Here is a 24016-nt window from a genome sequence, read left to right as displayed (position 1 = left end):
GTGAGTCCAGGTTCTATCCCCACCATCCAAGTGGACATAGAGTAGGAATATAAAAGAGCAGAGCGCAGCGAGGCCGAGCTCGGAGCGCAGCGAGGCCGAGCTCGAAGCGTAGCGAGCGAAGCTCGCCCGCGAGGGGCCCTTTAATTTTCACAACACTATGTCCGCTTGGATGGTGGGGCCACCACCTCCACTCACGGCGCAGGCGCCGTTCATCTTCGGACATTTTCCGAAGCTTCTTCTGCCCCGTACTGCGCATGCGCAGTATGGGGCGGACACTATATGATGGCAGGACACTATCTGCCAGAACACCGGGTCACCAAGTGGCCTCGCCCCTTAGTTATTTAAGAACTGTCAGATGGTGGGAGCATTCAGATGGTGGGAGCATTTTTTTCAGGTTGACGTTGGCGTTAGATGTTGTGATTGATGATGGATCTACACCAGGGGACATTTAAAAAAAAACTCTACTGCCTACTGTCATTTTTTGCACTACACTTTTTTTTGGTGAATAGGGGTACTATGGTACACCACACTCATTCACATGGGGGGGGAGCAGGATCTGGGGACCTTCTTGTTAAAGGGGGCTTTCAGATTCTGATAAGTCCCCCGCCTGCACAACCCCAAAATCACCGGCCAGGGTTGTGGGGAAGAGGCCCTTGTCCACATCAGCATGGGGACAAGGTGCTTTGAGGGGGCAGAGACCCCCCTGCCCCAAAACACTGCTTCATGACGAGGGCATGTGGCCTGGTATGGTTCAGGAAGGGGGGTGCTTGCTCCTCCTCCCCTTTCCTGGCCTGCTGGGCTGCATGCTCGGATAGGGGTCTGGTATGGATCGGGGGGGCGGGGGCAAACCATTTTTTTCTTTGTCTGCAATTTTTTACATTGGGCTAACGACTCATCAGTTGTTATGGACGCAGCGGCCGCCCACTCCTTAACAACTGGCTATTCACATTGCATGCAAAAATGCATCAAAATTGCGTGTTCAACGACACACTGCAAAACATGCAGGAAAAACTGCAAAGTTTTCCCATGCAGTGAGGCTGTGCTCACTGTCCAGGGCAGAGGAGAAAGCTGTATACTTGCCTGCTCCTCTGCTTCTCCCACAAATGGTGCTTCCCCACTATCCAGTGGTGGACTGTTCCTGATGTCCTCAAATCTAAAGCAGGTCTACGAGCGTAATGAGGTCAAGAACAGTCCACAGTGGAGGCGTGGTCTGGCGGGGGTCCAGGCTGAGACTGCCATTAACTATCATACAGCAGGTCTTAACTTGATGTGTGGCTCCTGGGATACCTAGTCAGGAAAAAGTCCACAGCACAAGACTGCTAGACTGTGGGGGGGGGGGGGGGGGGCAGGAGCAACAGGGACCGGTTTTGTGTGGGAAGGATCAGAGGATTAGGTAAGTATATCTCTGTTCTTCAATCCCCTAGACAAAAATAAGCAGTTGACTCGTGCAGTGTGGGCCCAGCCCCACTACATGGGAAAACTTTTTTTTTCCCCACTGTTGGGCTCTAAAGGATAATGAAGTCACTGGATGTGCAGTACAGCCAACTGCCATTTTTAGGAGATGCAACCCCCATACCTTGTCAGTACAGGTTTCCTTAAATTTTCTCTGTAATTGTTATCGACTCTGTTGTATTCAGTGACCGGATAACATGTGTCACATCAGCTTTAGGCTGGACATAGATGCCTTGTTTTTCAGCCCAAACAAACAAATTCTCCCATCCACACATGCGAGGTGGATGGAGGAATCCTTCCCCTGCTCTGCCACTGTATTCTGACAGCAGGACTCCTCTACTATCTGAATACACTGTGCTGCAACCACTGATCGAAAAAAGTATTCCAACAGCCCCGTTCAACAGAAGGTGATCTAATGATTGACTTCTGTTGATGGGGAACAACCATAAATGGACTGAAATGTGTTCGGTCAGTGCTGAACCGGAGGAATTACAGTCCATCTGTGGCAAGCTTAAGTCACCTTTCTTTTTCTGGGCTGCTGATTAGATTAAGAAGGAAAGTGGCACTTTAACCAGGTCATCCCTATGCCCTCCCCCCTACAAGCATCTTCAAGTGTTAGGCTAATAGCACTGTGTAAACCAACAGAGCCCTGTTACTCCTACCAATTAAAGTGCAACAATGCATATTTCTACATTCACTTCCATCAGAGGATTGTTCATGGAGTCTGTGCACCAGAAACTAGTATATGTTGTTCTTGGAAAAAAATTACTGACAAATTACTTGACAAATTCACAGTAGCAAGCCAAGGTAGTTTTGCTTTATCCGTGCAATTGGCTTTTAGGTTGGTATGCAAAGCTCATAACATTACCAAATTTATACTATAGGATAGTAGAGAAGGAGACGATTATTATCCACATTAATAACACCTATTGATGCACCGGACAAGAAAAGGGATGTTCCTGCTTTGTCAATAAAAATAATCCAGAAATTAACAACGCCATGGGGTTGATTTACTAAAACTGGAAAGTGCAAAATCTATTGCAGCTCTACATAGAAATCAATCATTCCATGTTTTTTTGTCAAAGCTTAAAGTGGTTGTAAAGGCAGAAGTTTTTTTTATCGTAATGCGTTCTATGCATTAAGATGAAAAAAAGCCTTCTGTGTGCAGCAGCCCCCCTAATACTTACCTGAGCTCATCTCGATCCAGCGATGTTGTAGGAGAGACTCTGCTGTCCGTGACTCTCCCTCCTCATTCGCTGAGACAGCAGTGACATGCCATTGGCTTCCGCTGCTGTGAATTAAAGACAGCGAGCCAATGAGGAGATAGAGGGGTGGGGCCTGGCCGCGGCTCCGTGTCTGAATGGACACAGGGAGATGCGGCTCGGCTTGGGTGCCCCCATAGCAAGCTGCTTGCTGTGGTGGCACTCAACAGGAGGAAGGGACCAGGAGTGCCAAAGAGGGACCAGAGAAGAGGAGGATCTGGGCTGATACTAAACAAGACTTCAGTATCACTTTATTTGAACAGGCTGAAGTTAGAAGCTGACTAACTACCATACACAACTGCACTAGATTTTGCACTCTCCAGTTTTAGTAAATCAACCCCAATGTTTCATAAATAAGGAATTCATAAATCTTTATTTTGCACACAGCTGTTTTTTCCCCTAATTCTCTTTTGGCTGTTATGTTTCAAAAGTCTAATACTGATAGAGGTACAGAGAGATCATTTATGTCTAAGCAATAATAGACCCTCTGTAGCCATGGCCACTATTGAAGAAGGAACTCAAGGCAAGAATGACAGACTAAAATATACTTTTACGCTGTCTTTTGCTTGAAAGTTGTTTGCTACCAAGAGCAGGCCCACATTCTGTTACTGCATAAAGATCAATGACCAATTTTCATATTATGGACCATTATGGACAAACCATTATGGGCAAGAATAAGGAAGGAGAGACAATCAGCCATAAAAGTTTGGTCTATATTAGATTCTAGCTATAATTTTGTATGAGAGACACTTGGAAAATACAAACTCTGCACAATATAAGATGTAAGTCTGTTCAAAGCTCTGAGGCAGTGCTGGTCATTGATGCTAATGATCTTAATTACCATATAACCTCAGGCACTTGTCTACTTCTTGACAGACAAATGGATAACAGTTGTAGTATTTACAAACCAAAATTTCATAAAAATGCACCTTGGCCTGGGCCGATCGTGCTTAGCTAAGTTGCAGCAGAGCTCATTGATCTCTCTAACATTAAGGGTCACATACCTGCTCATCACTAGGCGTCTGATTATACACAATTCTATTTTGACGGGAGTTGAACTGGATTCCCAAGCAAGGATGTGACATTCTCTTTTTCCAGCTAGTACCCTGTAATGCCAGAAGAGGTCAATGTAGTTTTCCGGTCGTACACAGAAGGTCTACAGAAGTGTTAGGACTAGAGCTTGGATATTTCACTGGTGATTCCAGGTCAATCAGGGATAATTACGTTACACAAAGATCTGGCTGTTAGCAAAAAGGGGTCTATCAGAGTTAGTAGTAGACACAACACAAAGAAATTAGGAAAGATAAAAGGTAGAGAGACAGAAGAGAAAAACTGAAAGTAGATATTCTTACTTCGAAATTTTGGTGTTCATCCTCTTCTACCTTGATTTCAGCCGTTGAATCGCTTGCATCTTGGACATTTTTCCACTCCAAACTGGAATCATTGGTTAATACACTTGGTTTGTCATCGGAGTCATCAATGATGGAATCTAGGTCAGATAACGGAAGGTGCATTCCAGAGCTTCCAAGTTTCACATCGGAATTTAGGGTCTTTCTTTTTATGAGGGACCTCCAATCTAGATATCTTCTTTTGACCTCCGTTCCAGTTCTTTGCTCCCCCTCACCCAGTGCATTTACACATTCAGCAATTTCTTCCCAGGCCTTGCGCTTCATTTCATTGATTGTGGTGTTCAGCTGTTTTGAAAATATGACCTCCCTCCTTTTTTTGATTTCCGTTAGTAAGGTCTGCGTTTCCTGCACGCTGAAGTTACTTTTCCTCTTTCTTTTAAGTTGCTTCATCATGGAGGGCTGTAGCGTCATTTTTTTCTCATCAGTAGGAATATCAGGAGTCCTAGATGGAAAAATCTGTGGCAACTGCTTCTTCCTGCTGAATTTTGCCAGGTTTAATGATTATGTATTTGCCTCTCTAGGAGAATTCTAAGGATAGAGAGAGGAACATTTTGCTAAAAAGAAGTTCACAGGCCTTTATTTACTTATACATTATGCAAATACTTATTATGGCCAGTTACCTAAATCAGGCAGTGTATTTAGAGGTGCCACAAATTGTTGACTTCTGTCTGTGTTGAAGGATTTCCCCCTGAAGTCAATAAGGATGACACATGGTTTTGGCTAGTCAAAAAGATAGGAATAGCCTGCTGAAGAGACTTCAAAAAGCTTCATTTTCTGAACAGGGATGTATTTTAACCACTTGCTGACCACCCTGTAGCAATTTTAGGGCGGAAGCTCTGTACATGATCACATATATATATATACATGATCCTGCACTTCTGCCTGCAGGGTGCCAGGCACTCGATGTCCTCCAGCACCTGCCGGTTTACGGTAAACCACACAGAACGGGGATCTGCCTATGTAAACAAGGTAGACCTCGGTTCTGACAGGGAGAAAGGGATGTATTCTTTGTTCCTGCAAAGCAGGGACTATAATTCCTCTTCCACTAGTAAAATCAGCACATACAGTACACAAAAACACTGGCTAGGCACGCATTTAACCCTCTGATCGCCCTACATGTGTAACCACTTTCCGCCCGCCCACCATCAAATGACGGATGGTGGGCACGGCTCTCTTTCTGGGTGGACGTCATATGACAGCCCTCCAGAATGAACACTTTCATGCGCCTGTGGGGCGCTTATCTCGGCAATCGGTGGTGCTATGTGTCTGACACGCCGCTACACCGATCTCGGTAAAGATCCTCTGACGGAGGCTCTTTACGACGTGATCAGCCGTGTCCAATCACGGCTGATCACGATGTAAACAAAAAGAGCAGTTGACCGGCTTTTCCTCACTCACATCTGACAGACGCAAGTAGAGGAGAGCTGATCGGCTGCTCTCCTGACAGGGGGGTTTGTGCCGATTGTTTATCAGCGCAGCACCCCCGGATGCCCTCCCAAGACCACGAGAATGCGCCAGGACCACCAGGGATTGGCACCACACTGGACCACCAGGTATGCCCCATAAACCACCAGGGAAATGCCAATCAGTGCCCAGGAAGCTGCCAATCAATGCCCAGGCAGCTATCAATGCCCATCCCTAATGCCTGCCAGTGCCATCAGTTATGCCTATTAATGCCATCTATCAGTGCCACATACCAGTGCCCAACAGTGCCACTTATCAGTGCCCAGCAGTGCCGCCTATCAGTGCGACCCATAAGTACCCATCAGTGCAGCCTTTCAGTGTCCATCAGTGCCACCCATGAGTGCCCATCAGTGCCGCCTATCAATGCCCATCAGTGCTGCATATCAGTGCTACCCATCAGTGCTCCCTACCAGTGCCCATCAGTTCCACCAATCAGTGCCCATCGTCAGTGCCACCTCATCGGTGCCACCTTATCAGTGCCTGTCAGTGGCACCTTATCAGTGCCCATCAGTGAAGGAGAAAACTTATGTATTTATAACATTTTATAAAAGAAACAAAAGAAAAACAAAAAAAACAAAATTTTAGGTCTTTTTGTCTTTGTTTAGCAAAAAATAAAAAACGCAGGGGTGATCAAATACCACCAAAAGAAAGCTCTATTTGTGGGAACAAAATGATAAAAATTCTGTTTGGGTACAGTGTAGCACGTGCAATTGTGATTTAAACAGCAACAGTGCTGAAAATTGGCTTGGGCAGATAGGGGGTGTAAGTGCCCGGTATTGAAGTAGTTAACCCCTTCCCAGCCAGTGTCATTGGTACAGTGACAATGCATATTTTTAGCACTGATCACTGTATTAGTGTCATTGGTTCCCACAAAGTGTCAAAATTGTCAGTTAATGTCCGATTGTCCGCAGCAATATTGCAGCCCCACGTCTAAGTCGCTGATCGCTGCCATTACTAGTATAAAAAAAAGGAATAAATAAAAATTCTATAAATATATACCATAGTTTGTAAACGCTATAATGTTCATGTAAAAAAACAATATACGCTTATGGGGATTTTTGTTTACCAAAAAAATGCAGCAGAATACATATTGGCCTAAATTAATGAAGAAATTTGATTTTTTTACATTTTTTTATTGGACATGTTTTGAAGCAGAAAGTAAAAAAAAAAAAACATTTTATTTGGGTACAGTGTCGCATGACCGCGCAATTGTCAGTTAAAATAACGCTGTGCCGGATCGCAAAAAAAAAACGGTCTGGTCAAGAAGTGGGGTAAACCTTCTGGAGGTTAAATGGTTAAAATAAACCTGTGGCAGCTAATATGGATGAAGTTCAAGCATGCAAAGATCTAGAGCACCCCAGGAGTCCCAAATACTGAACATCATCTCTTCAACTCTCATCTAGAAAGGGGCTACTTGGTCCTATCTTCTCCCTCATTCCGGTAATGATAATGTAATGATAGACCACAAGGTTGGTTTGAGAGGTACAGTGAAGCACCAAACCTCTACAAGCTATTTACGGTACACAAAGCAATGCCACTGGTTTTGAGACCTCTAGGTGCTTGCACTCCATCAACATTACCAATTTAGGACCATTATAATAACCACAGAGTTTACACGATTGCCTGTATAGCACTTTTTTTTTTAAAGGATAAAATGTGATACGAGTCTTTATAGTGGAGCTCAAGGCAACCAACAAAATACAGAGTTGAAAACATATGGGTTTACTGTTGTATATGCCAAAGGTTTGGAATCTGTTTAAAGTTTGCTTGAAATGTTGTAATTTACGTGCGTTTTGCACACTGTATAACCACATTAACCAGTTCCAGACCGCCCCATAGCAGATATACTGCTACAGGGCGGCCCTCCTGCGTAGAATCACATATACAGTATATACATGATTCTGCACTGTCGCTTGAGGGCACGTACCGCCGTCGGACCGATTCTGCTGTGATTACTCACTGTGGGTGCTGGGCACTGGATGTCAACCGGCACCCGCCGATCATTGGGCACAAGGCAGAACTTTGTTCTGACAAGGGGGAAGTGATGGGTTTCTGTCCCTGCAAATGAATAAAAGCCATCACTTCCTCTATTAAAAGCACTTAACACAGTACACATAAACACTGGCTAGGCACACAGTTAACCCTTTGATCACCCTAGATGTTTAACCCTTTCCCAGCCAGTGTCAATAGTACAGTGACAGTGCATATTTAGCACTGATTACTGTATTAGTGACACTGGTTCCCGAAAAGTGTCAACAGTGTCAAATAGGCCTCATGTACACTGCTGCTGGTAAACGTACGTTCAGAGGCAGTTGGCTACTTTTTTCAGCTAGCCCTGAAGTCATAGTTACATAGTAGGTGAATTCGAAAAAAGACACAAGTCCATCAAGTCACACCTATGTGTGTGATTATATGTCCGTATTACATTGTATATCCCTGTACGTTGCGGTTGTTCAGGTGCTTATCTAATAGTTTCTTGAAACGATTAATGCCCCTCACTGAGACCACCGCCTGTGGAAGGGAATTCCACATCCTTGCCACTCTTACAGTAAAGAACCCTCTACATAGTTTAAGGTTAAACCTCTTTTCTTCTAATTTTAATGAGTGGCCACAAGTCTTGTTAAACTCCCTTTTGCGAAAAAGTTTTATCCCTATTGTGGGGTCATCAGTATGGTATTTGTATATTGAAATCATATCCCCTCTCAAGCCTCTCATCTCCAGAGAGAATAAGTTCAGTGCTTGCAACCTATCCTCATAACTAATATCCTCCAGACACTTTATTAGCTTTGTTGCCCTTCTTTGTACTCCATTTCCAGTACATCCTTCCTGAGGACTGGTGACCAGAACTGTACAGCATACTCCAGGTGCGGCCGGACCAGAGTCTTGTAGAGCAGGGGAATTATCATTTTATCTCTGGAGTTAATCCCCTTTTTAATGAATGCCAACATTCTGTTTGCTTTGTTAGCAGCAGCTTGGCATTGCATGCCATTGCTGACCCTATCATCTACTAGGACCCCTAGGTCCTTTTCCATTCTAGATTCCCCCAGAGGTTCTCCCCCCAATGTATAGAGATTGCATTCATATTTTTGCCACCCAAATGCATTATTTTACATTTTCTACATTGAACCTCATTTGCCATGTAGTTGCCCACCCCATTAATTTGTTCAGATCTTTTTGCAAGGTTTTCACATCCTGCGGAGAAGTTATTGCCCTGCTTAACTTAGTATCGCCCGCGAATACAGAGATTGAACTGTTTACCCCATCCTCCAGGTCGTTTATGAACAAATTAAATAGGATTGGTCCAAGCACAGAATCCTGGGGGACCCCACTACCCACCCCTGACCATTCTGAGTATTCCCCATTTATCATCACCCTCTGAACTCGCCCTTGTAGCCAGTTTTCAATCCATGTACTCGCCCTATGGTCCATGCCAGCGGACCTTATTTTGTACAGTAAACTTTTATAGGGAACTGTGTCAAATGCTTTTGTAATATCCAGATACACCACGTCTATGGGACTTCCTTTATCTAGATGGCAACTCACCTCCTCATAGAAGGTTAATAGATTGGTTTGGCAAGAACGATTCTTCATGATTCCATGCTGATTACTGCTAATGATACCGTTGTCATTATAAAAATCTTGTATATAGTCCTTTATCATTCCCTCCAAGAGTTTACATACTATTGATGTTAGGCTAACCGGTCTGTAATTCCCGGGGATGTATTTTGGGCCCTTTTTAAATATTGGTGCTACATTTGATTTTCCCCAATCAGCTGATACCATTCCAGTCAGTAGACTGTCAGTAAAGATTAGGAACAATGGTCTGGCAATTGCTTGACTGAGTTCCCCAAGTACGCTCAGGTGCAAGCTATCTGGTCTCGTGATTTATTAATGTTAAGTTGCCCAAGTCTTATTTTAATTCTGTCCTCTGTTAACCATGGAGGTGCTTCCTGTGATGTGTCATGAGGATAAACACTTCAGTTTTGGCTACTGAAGCCCTCTGATTCCCTCATGAAGACTGAGGAGAAAAATAAATTTAATACCTTCGCCATCTCCCCATCCTTTGTAACCAGATGTCCTTCCTCATTCTTTATGGGGCCAATATGGTCTGTCCTCCTTCTTTTACTGTTTACATACTTAAAAAATTTCTTGGGATTTTTTTTGCTCTCCTCTGCTATGTGTCTTTCATGTTCTATCTTAGCCGTTCTTATTGCAACTATTTCTTGTTGCATTCTTTATAAGGTCTGAATGCTGATGATGATCCCTCAACGTTTTATTTTTTGAAGGCCTTCTCCTTTGCTTTTATATGCATTTTTACATTGGAGTTAAGCCATCCAGGACTTTTGTTCACTCTTTTAAATTTATTACCCAATGGGATGTATTGGCTAATGCCCTTATTTAATATGCTCTTAAAGCAAACCCATCTCTCCTTGGTGTTCTTTGTTCCTAAGATTTTATCCCAATTTATGCCTTCTAGTAAGGTTCGTGGTTTAGGGAAGTTGGCTCTTTTGCTAATCTAACTCATCTAATGTTATCTTATCAGTACATGTACACAGGTCCATTTAATGTAGTTTTTAGGCAGTTGAGTTTAGAGGCCTTTTTTGGAAAGCAAAAAAATGAGTTCAGACGCTGAGTTTAGAGGCATTTCAAGCGCCAATCGCTTCTAAACAGTGTAACTCGCATTTAGCCATGATATATATATATATATATATAGATATATATCTATATATATATCTATATATATATATATATATATATATATATATATATATATAATATTTTTTTTTAAACACTTCTAAACGCAAATGTGGCTAAACGCTGCATGTAAACGCGGGAAAATTGGCATTTTAAACGTGGGTTACTTTCTGTCAAGTTAAAATCGCTCAGGAGAGGTTGTAAAAACATCCCGTGTACATTAAGCCTTAGTGTCTGATTGTCCGCCACAATATCATAGTCCCGCTATAAGTCGCTGATTTTTATTTTATTTTTATTGTCTGTCTTTGTTTATAGCACAAAAAAATCCAGAGGTGATGAAATACCACCAAAAGAAAGCTCTATTTGTGCAGGGAAAAAGGACATAAATTGCATTTGGGTACAGCGTTGCATGGCCGCACAATTGTCAGTTAAAATAACACAGTGTTGTATCAGGGTAAAACGGCCTGGTCATTAAAGGGGTTGTAAAGGTAAATGTTTGTAGAATGCATTCAGGTGAAAAAACATCTGACAGTGCCTGCGCCCCCAGCCCCCCCGTTTTACTTACCTTACTGCTCGAAAGTCCCGCGCTCGTCCCCCGACGTCCTTTCCACCGTTCAGCCTGTCCGCTGATTGGCTGGAGTGGATGGATGGAAAGCAGCGCAGCCATTGGCTCACGCTGCTGTCAATCACATCCACTGACGCGGAGCGCCAGGGGGTGGGCCGTGTGATACAGCGAGCGTCTATAGCCGCCGGCTGTATCACGGGAGCGTGCCCGCAGATGCTTCTCACCATGAGAGGGAGCTCGCATGAACGTGAGAAGCACCTGCGGGAGGAAGCCGAGACAGCCGCCGAGGGACCCCAGAAGAGCAGGTTCAGGGCCACTCTGTGCAAAACGAGCTGCACAGTGGAGGTAAGTATAACATGTTTGTTATTTAATAAAAAAAAAAAAATTCACTTTACAATCCCTTTAAGGGGGCTAAATCTTCCAGAGGTCAACTTCTGGGTTGATTTACTAAAGGTAAATAGACTGTGCACTTTTGCCAGAGCAGTAGCACCAGAGATTTGTAAATGAAAATACCCAATCACACGCAAGGGACATTTAAAAAAAAAATGCATTTTTGCTTGCACATGATTGGAAGATGGAAGTCAGCAGAGCTTGCCCCTATTTACTCATCTCTGGAGCAACTGCTCTTGCAGAGTGCAACAGAACTTGCAAAAGTGAACAGTCTATTTGCCTTAGTAAATCACCCCCATAGTTGCTTCAGCTCCAAAAGGTTTACTCCCCTTCATGACCAGGCCATTTTTGCAATACGGCACTGCGTTACTTTAGCTGACAATTGCACGGTCATGCGACACTGTACCCAAATAAAATGTATGTCTTTTAATCTCTTTTATCACAAATAGCGCTTTCTATTGATGGTATTTCATAACCTCTGCAGTTTTTATTTTTTGGGTGGACATCGGGTCTGCCGGACCTGCAGATTGGTTCCCGCTGTCGCGGGCGGCGCAAGTGCGTACCGCAGACCCGGAGGTGCAGAATCACAGGTACGTTATTCTGCCTGTAGCAGCCGCCGCCCCACAGTACATGTAAGTGGGACTGACAGCAAGCAGTTAAAATGGTTGTAAAGTTAGAAGGTTTTTTATCTTAATGCATTCTATGCAAAAAGCCTTCAGTGTGTAACAGCCCGCCTAATACTTACCTGAGCCCCATCTCTATCCAGCAACGTACACGAGTGCGTCGGCCGTCTGGGACTCTCCCTCCTGATTGGCTGAGACACAACAGCAGGTAAGTATAACATCTTTATTATTTTTGAAGATAAATTAGACTTTAGTATCACTTTAAGCTTCTTGCTACACAAATTGTGCTGCCTATGTCACAACTCTGACTCCAGCCTTCTCTCTCAGCTCAATCCGGTGAGCAGGGAGCTGATCCAAGAAGCAGTAAAACTGCCATAGGAAAAAGTAATGCTAAACCAAGAAGCGGCAAAGTGACCGTAGTAAATGGCACTGGTGTTGCTTGCTTGCCACAAGTTCTGTATATCCTTCCATCAAGCAAAATAGCTTATTTATAGGTATTTTGATAGTTCTCTGGAGTTCTTCTTAACTATCTTGAATTTGTATACCTAATATAAAATAGTTTACAAGTTCAAATATTTTACATAGGAATAGTTAGGTAAACCATGACCTAGAGATCCATGTTTGCTGATATAATGGCTGAAATCAAGAACTTTGCAAGAACAATGTGTTCTCCTCTTTAAAGGGTATCTCCACGTTTATAGGGAGGTGCCACCCCCCTCAGGCGAAGGCTACCGGGACCTGCCTTCTCTGTGGTATGGAGACGAGTGAGGCTAAGATGGCCCCCACCCATCTCTATACCATAGCAGGGCGAAAGTGACGTCACTTCCACCCATACCTCTTAAAGGCACATTTTTTCGACTTTATATTCTTTATTGAGTATTATAGAGAGTTACAGGTACAATTAACATAGTACGTCGAACAGCGACGTCAATACATAACATATACAGTGGTTTCAATGTTTAGCACTGTTACACGTATACATTAGTAGGTAGTGTAATTCAAAAATGTATATAAAAAAGAAAAAAAAAGAAAAAGGAAGAAAGGGAAAAAGGGGAAAAAAAGAAAAACAAGGTAAGTAGTATGTCCCGAGAGATCGTAAACGGAATTCCCACCGGTGTAGCACCCCGTGGGGGATCATTAGTGCCACACCGATGGGAGACCCGCCCTAGACGTCACTAGACGTAAGTGTCATTGCATTGGAGAGATATTAGTAAGGGGGGTAATCCAAGGAACAAGTAGAGGATAGTATCTAGTACTGCTCGGTCAAGAATTCAAGACTAAGTCTAAAAGTTAACATCATGGAGTACTGGTCACAGCTGAGTTCCACTTCACCCAGGGTTGCCAATTAGCAGCGGTTTTAGAAGACCGACCACTGCCCATTGACAACCCGGACTCGTAGCTATAATGTAGAGCCACTATATCTGACACTTGCGCTACAGTGAGAGGAGTGTCCAATCTCCAGTGTCTGGTGATATTGAGCCTGGCAGCAAGTAGTATATGTGTGGTGACACATCTCATGTTGTGAGGAAGTTGATCAATGGTCAAATTGAGTATAGCCAATGCAGGGGTCTGGGGATCAGTGCAATTAGAAATTGAGTAAATGAGATGGAAAACATCATCCCAATATTGTTTTAGATGAGGGCAAGTCCATAGGATGTGGAATAGGTTTCCAGTTTCCGATTTGCATCGCCAAGAGATATTGGTGGATTGGGGATCGAAGGACGCTAATCTAGTTGGGGTAAGGTAATACCTTAATGAAATTTTTTGCATGAGTTCCCATAATGCTGCGCACTTTGTATACTTGTAGGTAACATTTATTGCCAACTGCCACTGGTCGTCCGTATACGAGTGTGCTAAGTCCCTCTCCCATTTATGATGGGGAGCCAGTTTAAGGAAGGTGTTTTTGTGCTGTAGTAGGTTATAAAAGTGAGTTATGCCCTTAATATTTGAAGTCGTATTATTGAGAAACTTCCAAGTCTTGGGGGGAATTGTATACAGCGGGGAGGGCGTATTAGATAAGCAGTGACCGATGCGCAGGTAAGTAAAGTATTCTGAGCTGGGAAGATTATATTCAGTTTGTAGCTGGGAGAAGGGTTTGAGATGATGGTTTTGGTACAAGTGTTGGAGAATATGAATACCTTTGAAGGACCAGAGTGAAATCGGTAAGTCAAAAGGCACATTTTTTCAATGAAATTTTTTCAAATTACATTTTTTTTTTTTTTTATTGCATTTAAGTACAAATATGAGATCTGAGTACTTTTTGACCCCGGTCCTGACAGGTCCTCTTAAATATGAGATCTGGGGTCAGAGAGACCTTAGATCTCATATTTACACAAAAATGCAATAAAAAAAAAAATTGTCATTTGAAGAAAATAAATAAAATGTCCCTCTAAGAGCTATGGGCAATGACTTGGAGACAGGGGGGGGGGGGCGCTATCTTCCCCTCACTCGTCTCCATGTCAGGCCAGGGACAGGTCCGGATCGCCGTTACCGACCTGGCTCCTAACTTTTTAAGCTGGCTCCTAGATTCCAAGCAAATTTGTCAAGCCCTGCCTTAAGCCCATTCGTTTCCTCTCTGCCCTGGGTTCTCGGTTCTTGATTGGATTGGTTGATAGCAGCACAGCCATTGGCTCCCGCTGCTGTCAATCAAATCCAATGACGTATGCACACAAATGCTGGACTTGGAAGCATGCCCGCAAGGTTACCCCCAGGGAGAGCGCTTCTCCCAGGGGGTTTACCGATGCGAGGAGGAGCCACGAGGCAACCGGGGGACCCCAGAAGATGATGATCGGGGCCACACTATGCAAAACAAACTGCACAGTGGAGGTAATGATATGTTTCTTATTTAAAAAAAAAATAATTAGGCTTTACAATCACATTAATGGTAAATTACTGCTAAAGGAATACTGACACTGCAACCTTTCTCATCAGAATACTAAAAGTGCATCAGTCCTGCACAAGTTATAATCTAAGGCTAGGCTCTGTACCTGCGTTTCCTGCAGGAAAATGGTCCCCACACCTTTTCTAAAAGGCGCCGCACAGAAACTGTCCCCTGTGTTTTCTTAAAATCATAGGGGTTTATTTACTAAAGGTCACTGTAGATCTGAGGGCATCAGGGTAGTTCAGTTTCACCATAGTGACAGTGATTTATTTTTATTTTTTAACACAGGTATGGCTTTTAACAGTGATGAACACTGTTACAAGAAATAGTTAAAGTGGTCGTTAAGCCACTCTAATCTGGTTGCGCCATGAGCACTGTCTGCTATTGTAGTGTCCCCCTCTGTGTATGATTTCTAAAAATAAATGCTGCAATTACCTTATTTCAGAGTGGAGATCACGATCACATGACCGGCCGGATCTCTCCTTTCCTCCTCTGAGAGATGCAGCGGGCGGGGCAGGGATTCCCCCCACTGATGTCAGAAGAGAGGGGAGGAGGAGAGATCCGGCCGGTCATGTGATTGTGATTTATACTCTTAAATTAGGTATTTGCAGAATTATTTTTTAAATCATACACAGAGGGTGACACTACAATAGGTGGCACCATGGATGGTGCATGCGGCACTGTCACAAGCTGACAGGCAGGAAAGAGAGAGCACAGAGGGGACAGAGAGCAGGGCTGCGGATGACGGAGGCATGTAATCTGACCACAGTGTCAGGGCTCAGCTGCCATGATTATATAGGGGAGGATAGAAACTAACAGGATCAACCAGGTTTTTTAAATGTTACAGGGGGCCGAATGACACAGCACAAGAACTTTGTCATATAACATGCTTTACAGGAGCATGCTTTTCATTCATGATAGTTTGCTTTATTGTTGACAAGCTATTAGGGTTGCACCGAAACCGGTATCGGTTCTGATACTAAGCATTTGCACGAGTATTGGTACTCATGCAAATGATCCGATACCTGAAACCGATACTTTCAGGCTTGGTTATTTCATCTGTCAACAGGATTCCCCCACTGACTGCTGAAATGTAAAAAAAAAGCTGGCAATCACCGCTTGTTAAGGAGCAGGGCCATCACTTGCTTAACAACCAATGACTCCTTCACCTGTCAGAGGAGTTCCCCTGCTCACAGCTGTCAAAAAAAAAAAAAAAGCAGCCGGGCAATGTTTATCAACATTGCTCAGTGGCTGAAAGAGACAGATAAAAAGAAACATCTGTCCTTCTGTTTATTCATTTACAGATCAAAGGGATGAACTTTGGTCTGCAAATGAAGTCAATTTAAAGCAACCTTGTCAATTAAGTAGGGCTGTAACTAATGCCGCGTACACACGGGCGGAACTGTATGGCGTACTTAGTCCGTCATACAATCCGACGGACAGTCCGTCATACTTTCGACTGAACGGACTTGACCACACACGGATACCCAAACAGTCCGCCGAAAGCTTGCGCGATGACGTGTACAGCACGTACGACGGGACTAGAAATAGGAAGTCCAATACACAGCAAAGCACCCTTCCGCCGTGTAAATCCTTTCTGGGCATGCGCCATTCTTAGTCCGTCGAACTAGCCTACTGACGAGCGGATTGTCCGCTGAAACCAAAGTACGACGGACAGAATTTCAAAAAATCCGAAATACTTAGTACGCCAGACTGCACGCTGAAAAAGTCAGCTGAAGCCCACACACGAGCGGACTGTCCGCTGAAATGTGTTTCGACGGACTAAGTACGCCATACAGTCCGCCCGTGTGTACGCGGCATTACGATTATTTTCATAATCGATTAGTTGGCCGATTATTGTTTTGATTATTCGGTTAATAACCTTAAAAAAAAGTGTTGTGTATAATTTAGTTAATATGTAAAGTTTTAAAAAAGGGCAATTTATTCTTAAATATCTCTATGCAGTGGTAAATATAAATAACCAACTATATGGTTAGGGAACAAAATATCTAATTCACTCTGAGAATAACAGACAAGAGATATACTGTATATACTAGTAAAAGAGATATACTGTATATACTACTAGAGGAGAGATATACTGTATATACTATTAGAGGCGATATACTGTATATATATTATTAGAAGATATATACTGTATATACTATTAGAGGAGATATACTGTATAAACTATTAGAGGAGAGATATACTGTATAGACTATTAAAGGGTGAATCTGATAAATATCATCAGACTCAGAGATCAATTTTTTTTTATTAAAAAAACAAACAATATCTTCCTTCAAAAAAAAAAAATGTAATTTTAATAACATTTGTTCGATTTTCTAATCGTTAGTGCGGTCAAATCGACGTTCATTTTCAATCACAGTGATGGGAAAATTTGTAAGTAATTTGTAAGTAAAATAGAAAACTTCTTGGTCAAAGGAATTTTCAGACAGTATATGTGGTTTTTGTTCAGAAATGACATTCATTTTAAAAACAAAATGTTAAAAACAATTGAAAATTTCAAACAACATTCTTTCATTCAGCGAACATACAAAGATTTTTCGTCTGAATATTCTCGTTTGAAAATTGATCCGCGTGGCCAGCATAAGGCTCGGTACACACCTATGCAGTTTTTATCTGTTTCTGCAGTGGTTTTTGCTGTGCGGTTTGATTTTTGCACACATGATTTTTCTACAATTTGCGTTTTTGCATTTTTTTTGGACAATTTGTTGTTGGGCAGTTTAAAAAACACAAATTGCTGCAAAAATGCATTACATGCTTTTCTGCAGCTTCTCCACTGAAGTATATTGAACCAAAAAAGCACAGTTTTGCGTTAAATAAAAAGTTCCAAATACAGAGCGGCTGAAAAAAGCATAGATGTGAACGTGTCCCATAGGAAACCATGTAAATGAACTGTAGTGCGTTTCTGCAAAAAGCACCAAAAAACACATAGATGTGAATCAGGTCTAAGACGTTTAATAACATAATGGGGTTAAAAAAAAAACTAAAATTAGCCCTTTATAGTACAAAAAGCAGATAATCACTACTGTAAGGGGTTCATTTTTGTACTGTAGAACTGTGAAAGTAATATTTACAGTAGCGATTATTTTCTCTTTTTGTACTAAAAAAGGGCTCATTTTAGTTTGTTTTAACCCCATTATGTTACTGGCTGATTAATCAAATATGAAAATAGTAATCGATTAATTTAATAATTGATTCGTTGTCGATTAATATATTAGTTGTTTCAGCCCTACAAGTAAGACTTTTTTTTTATTAAATTGTTCCTCTGTTTAACCCACTATTAACCCTTAATTTACTCTAATCAGCCTTATTAACTCCTTATTCTCCTTCTCCATTTAATTATTATTTGTTCATTAAAGGGGTTGTAAAGGTTTGTTTATTTTCTAAATAGGTTCCTTTAAGCTAGTGCATTGTTGGTTCATTTAACCTTTCCTTCGATTTCCCTTCTAAATGTTTTTTTTCTTTGTTTTCTTTGTCTGAATTTCTCATTTCCTGTTCCTCCTCAGTAAGCTGTTCTGGTTGACTAAACACCGCTCGGATGATGGTGTGAAGTTTACTGAGCAGAAACAGGAAGTGATAAATTCAGACAAAGAAAAAAAAACATTTAGAAGGGAAATCGAAGAAAAGGGTAAGTGAACCAACAATGCACTAGCTTAAAGGAACATATTTAGAAAATAAAAAATTAAGCTTTACAACCCCTTTAAGACCTCATCTACACTTGTGGTTGAGGGGAGCAGCAAAATCACTGCCCGGCAAATGCGACCCATTAAACTGCAATGGACTGCGACACAATTGCTGTATGGGTTTTTTTTTTTTTTTTGGGGGGGGGGGTTAAAACAGACAAAGACAAGGCAGCACAATGCCTCCTCACCACCTGTCAAACACTCTCTGAAGAGCAATCTACAACGGAAGGCTCTTAAGAGGGCATCACAAGTGTAAACAAGCTATAATATATTTCTTTTTAAATGCAACTAGTCTAAGCACCCAAATTCAGCTGCATATAAATATTCTGTAATCAGCACTCAAACTGGTAGAAGGGTAGGGCCAATCATAGCAGTCGAACATAATCAGCCTTCGGTAAACTTTACATGTACTGCTGCTCCTCCAAGGTCCAATCAGCAGGCTGGGTTGTGTTTTTGATAATGGTGTGCTACCGCCATAGTAGAGATCAAGGAGCTGGCTGAGGTGACTGGATCAAAAGATTTTTAAATCCCTTAGAAGGTACAGTACAAAGTTGCCTGTTTGCCACTTGCCTGGAGTTCATCTTTAATGAGATGTTATAACCCAAAATATTTATGGGAAAAATAAAAGCGGTATAGCATCTAAACAAATTGAATTCTGCCAGTTTCCTGACGAAATTCAATCCATGGGTGACTGTGATGGCACCACCCAGCTTGAGTAATTCGATCCAAGGATCAAATGAGCCGGGGAGTGTGTGAGAAACAAAGAAGGATTTGGCTGCTTCAGAGGAGGTAAAGGATTTTTGGGGGACTTTCTGAGGCTTGTGCCTCACACGTAGTTGCTGAATTGCAGTCTGCCATAAAGAAGCCTCCAAAAGTACTATAAGCTACCACCTATCTTTTATCTATGTCTATCTTTTAGCCCTCACTACTTGTTTTCAGGTCCCTGGTAGTTCATTGGCCTTTGACTCCCCATGGCTTAAGGTATATAGCCAACTCACAACTAATCAGTGACAACAAGTAAAGGGTCATCTACCATTCTTCAAAGCTTGACTATAAAAAAAATTCTGTCGAAGACTACAAAATCTGTTGGGTTTTTCAATAATAACTTGTAGACAAAATATGATTTCACCAGATCAATCAGTGATTATCATATCAATGTGAAGTAGACAACTAATGTGTCCAAAGGTTTTCAGGGCAACAGTCTGTAGGCGGGGCCATACTGTCTAGTCTCTATGGCCAATGGAATTTTTGTGCCGTTGAATTTGGGGCTTGATGCCAAAGTAACACCCAAGGGTACCACGGTAGTGACTTGGCCATGGTCCTGTGAAGTGGACAGCTTTTCCATATCCTGCTGGCTATGCCAAGTGTAGGCAGGACCTCAGCCAAGGTACCCTATCCTGGTAGAAAATAACACAAAATCTTTTGTTGCCCTGAATTATCTTGTATTAATCTCTACAGGTTAACAGTAATAAGCATATACAAATTGGTAGGCAGTGTTATAAGGCGATCCAAGAATTGTGTTCTCACATTGTTATCAGGCTCTGGTTTGTAAGACCGGAGGATGGCTTTAGTTGGAAGGGTGGCAGTTTGTGATGTACCAACACAGCACTGTATTCACTGCAGAAGTTGCCCCTATTCTGACCCTTCTCACCAGAAACCTTTCCTTGTGCTACTCTCTTTCCTTAACCTACCACTAGCTTCAGGAGAACCGCAAGACACCCTACTTATCAGGTCCCTCATCAAGATGGCCAACTGAGACCTCGAGGGATTTCAGTGTCCAATCAGACAGCTGTTTTTCCTTGAGAATGTTGATGGATTCCATAAGGGGTCAATTCCCTTAAAGCGGAGTTCCAACCCAAAGTGGGACTTCCGCTTATCTGATTCCTCCCCCCCTCTAGTGCCACAATTGGCACCCACCTTTTGGGGGTAGCGGATACCTGTTTTTTACAGGCACCCTGTCCCCACTTCTGGGAGACCGCGTTGTGGCGAATTACGTCAGCAGCTCGGTCCCCTTCCTCCTCCCTGCCCTTCAGCTGGGCCAGTGAGAGAGCGCAGAGAGCTTCGCGCATGCGCAGTAGGGACCCGGTCGTGAAGCCGAAAGGCTACACAGTCGCATTCCCTTACCCGCAATGGAGGCGGCAGCACCTGATCAGCCAATGGAAACATCAACTGCGGTGCCGACATCACTGGACTCCAGGACAGGTAAGTGTCCTAATGTTAAAAGTCAGCAGCTACAGTATGACTAGATGCTGCCTGGCCCCTACAAGTTGGAGGAATACCTGCACCTGCATACAAATCAATGCTTGGATTGCATTATTTTATTAAATTTTTCTTCTCAAATATGGCCAGTGCCAGAGGTATGTAATCCCCCTATTCTATTGCAATAACATACCAAAAAACCAAGTAAGGCCGCGTACACACGGGCGGATTGTCTGCCCAACTAAGTTCGTCAGACAATCCGACAGACAGTCCGTCCAAATTTTGAATGAACGGACTTGACCACACACGATGAACAGACAGTCCGCTGAAAACTTGCGCGATGACGTGTACAGCACGTACGACGGGACTAGAAAAACGACGTCCAATACACTGCAATGCAACCTTCGGCCGTGTAAATCCTTTCTGAGCATGCGCCATACTTAGTCCGTCCAACTTGCCTACACACGAGCGGACTGTCCGCTGAAACCAAGTTTGGACGGACAAAATTACGGAAATTCCGAAAGACAAAGTCCGTCAGACTGTCCGCTGAAAAAGTCCGCTGAAGCCCACACACGAGCGGATTGTCCGTGTTTCAGCGGACTAAGTTGGGCAGACAATCCGCCCGTGTGTACGCGGCCTAAGAGATCTTCCTCAGATGTCTAGAGCCGTCTGAAGAGTAGTATGACTAGCGTTAAGCCTAGTACACAAAATGAGAATATCAGTGAATGATCTTCTGTTTTTTTTATTTTTGCATGCTAATCTCATATTGAGAGCAGAATACAACTTCAGAAGTGATGTAATGTTTTGTATTGTAATGTATTCTTTTGTTTCCAAGCATGCGTTGTCTTGGTCATATGATTTTTTCCCTACAAATACTATACTAATTACATGAAAATCGTTCATTCTAATATCCTACGAGAAACATTTTTTGTGCTTGTTGCTTCGGATATTTTCACATGAACTGTCGTGACTGGCGCTCGAAAGCTGTGTAGTAAAGAATAGATGATGATTCCGAATGCATTTTTTTTTGTCTGATATTCTCATCATGTGCCTTAAGGTAACCCTGCTGTTATCCTAAAGCATACATGTCAAACACAAGGCCCTCCAGACCTTGTCATATGGCCCTCGCACCCAGTTTTGCAGCCAGAATGTGGCAGAACTATATACCGTCACTTCCAGCTCTCGCCTCCGCTCCCTCTCCCCACTGCCTCTTGTAAACACAGAAGCCTTCTGTTTATACAAGGGACAGCACTGCTCTCAGTGGCTCCCAGATGTAAGACCCCTTTTAAAGTGGGGCCGCCCATGCGTTTGTTTAAGCGACACTTTTCGGCCGTAGTGGGGTGGCCCCAGTGTGAAAGGGGGTTAAAAACACCTGTGTTGCAATGCGCTACCGATTCATTGCAATGGGCAGGGGTGTATTGGGAGCGATGTATACAGAGCACTCCTAAACCGCCCCAAAGATGCTGCCTGCAGGTATTTTTCTAACGTCCCGCAAATGCACCGCCCCTGTGTGAAAGCCTCCCATTCATTGCAATGGGAGGCTTTCACACAGGGGCGGTTTTCAGGTTTTCAGGCTCTCGGTCTAGTGCTTAAATGCCTGAAAACTGCCTTGGTGTGAAAGGGGACTAACAGATCCCTGCATGCACTCATGGCAGGGCAAGGAGGAGAAAGATCTCCAGAGAGAGAGAGAGAATGATTTCCCTTCAAGGTGGTGCCTACATAGGGAGGTACTAGAGATGGACCAAGGAAGCTTTGGGGGGGTTGCAGTTGGGGTTGCACACTGTGCATAGTGCCCCCCTAAACCCTGCACTCTGTACTTAGCATACTCCTGAACTTTGCACTCTGTACGTAACGCACACCTGAACCCTGCAGTCAGTATGTAGTGCATCCCTAAACCCTGCACTCTGTATGTAGAACACCCCTAAACCCTCCACTCTGTACATAGCATACTCCTGAATTCTGCACTCTGTACATAATGCACTCCTGATATCTTCACTTGTACGTAGCACACCCCAGATACAACTGGCCCTTAGAGGGCAAGCATACTGCTGACGCGGCCCACAATGAAATTGAGTTTGACACCCCTGTCCTAAAGCTATCAATTGTAGCTAACCTGTAAAAGCAAGGACTGAGAGGTAATGTTACATATATTTGTATGTTCCATTGTTCCTGGCAGTGCTGAACCACAAAGCGCTCAATATGTATATGTTAGATTTCAATTCAGCTGAATTCTGGCACATATCCTTTGCCATGCAAGTCTCTCTATTGCCTGGAGATGGATGTGGGAGGAGGTTTGCATGGCAAAGCTCTAATTTCAGAGCTGGAAGCTAATATTTGTAAATCAATCCCCCTATATTACTGATGAGCTAAATGTCTGGTTTTGACTGGTGAGCTCAACTTTAGGACAGTGTCAGATAAGTGTCGCCAGTCACACGTCACCACTTGGCAGAATTAGTGTAATCTGTTTTCCATTTTTAACAGAAATGCAAGATGCTCCATCACTGCATAAAAATCCTGTAGAAATGCAGTCACTAGTAAGAAGAGACATTGCTTGGCCAGTGAGGGGAACACCAGTCGTGCATTCCCTAAGGCCGCGTACACACGGGCGGACTGTTCGCCCAACCTTGTCCGCTGAACAGTGTTTGGGCGGACAGTCCGCTCGTGTGTGGGCTTTCAGCGGACAGTTTCAGCGGACAGTTGGACGGACAAGGTCTTTCGGAAATTCCGAAAAACTGTCCGCTGAAACTGTGTTTGAGCGAACAGTCCGCCCGTGTGTGGGCTTGTCCGCTGTACTTTCGAAATGAGCGGACTGTTCCCGCTCGGAAAGTCCGCCCATTTCGAGCGCGTGTACAGGTAGGCGGGGCCCGCGAAGGAGACGTCGCGGGCTCCGCCGCCTGGAATGGGCTTAAAGGGGAACCCCAACGCCGAAAAAAATCGGCGTGGGGGTCCCCCCCAAGTCCACACCAGACCCTTGTCCGAGCACGCTACCCGGCCGGCCAGGAAAGGGGGGCGAGCGAGCGAGCGCGCCCCCCCTCCTGAGCCGTACCAGGCCGCGTGCCCTCAACATGGGGGGTGCCTCGGGGAAGGGGGGGCCGCGCGGCCCCCCCACCCCAAAGCACCTTGTCCCCATGTTGATGAGGACAAGGGCCTCTTCCCGACAACCCTGGCCGTTGGTTGTCGGGGTCTGCGGGCGGGGGGCTTATCGGAATCCGGGAGCCCCCTTTAAGAAGGGGGCCCCCGGATACCGGCCCCCCACCCTATGTGAATGAGTATGGGGTACAATGTACCCCTACCCATTCACCTGTGAAATAAAGTACAATAAAACACACAACACAGAGAAAAAGTATTTTATTGCACAGCCGGGGGTCTTCC

The 24016-nt window shown here is 43.7% G+C and overlaps 1 protein-coding gene across 3 annotated transcripts in view; it reads right to left on the bottom strand.

The window, feature by feature from the left end:
* The window catches only part of MSANTD4 (Myb/SANT DNA binding domain containing 4 with coiled-coils), a 52798-nt gene that overhangs the window by 16702 nt on the left and 12080 nt on the right, over window positions 1-24016 (bottom strand). For 2 of the 3 annotated variants that reach the window (XM_077484343.1, XM_077484342.1), the window contains 2 exons: window positions 4067-4651; window positions 3719-3820 (listed from right to left, as the gene is read on the bottom strand). In XM_077484343.1, coding sequence (XP_077340469.1) covers window positions 3719-3820; window positions 4067-4534 — 570 coding nt within the window. In that variant the 5' untranslated portion in view covers window positions 4535-4651. The remainder of the gene's footprint in view (window positions 1-3718; window positions 3821-4066; window positions 4652-24016) is intronic. The other variant, XM_077484344.1, reaches the window with a different exon arrangement.

The sequence above is a fragment of the Lithobates pipiens genome, unplaced genomic scaffold (genome assembly GCF_037356315.1).
Source record: "Lithobates pipiens isolate NorthernLeopardFrog02 unplaced genomic scaffold, aLitPip1_a1.2 Scaffold_16, whole genome shotgun sequence".
In the NCBI taxonomy this organism is placed as follows: Eukaryota; Metazoa; Chordata; class Amphibia; order Anura; family Ranidae; genus Lithobates; species Lithobates pipiens.
Note: the sequence above shows the minus strand (reverse complement) of the source record. Positions and strands in the feature narration are given on the sequence as shown.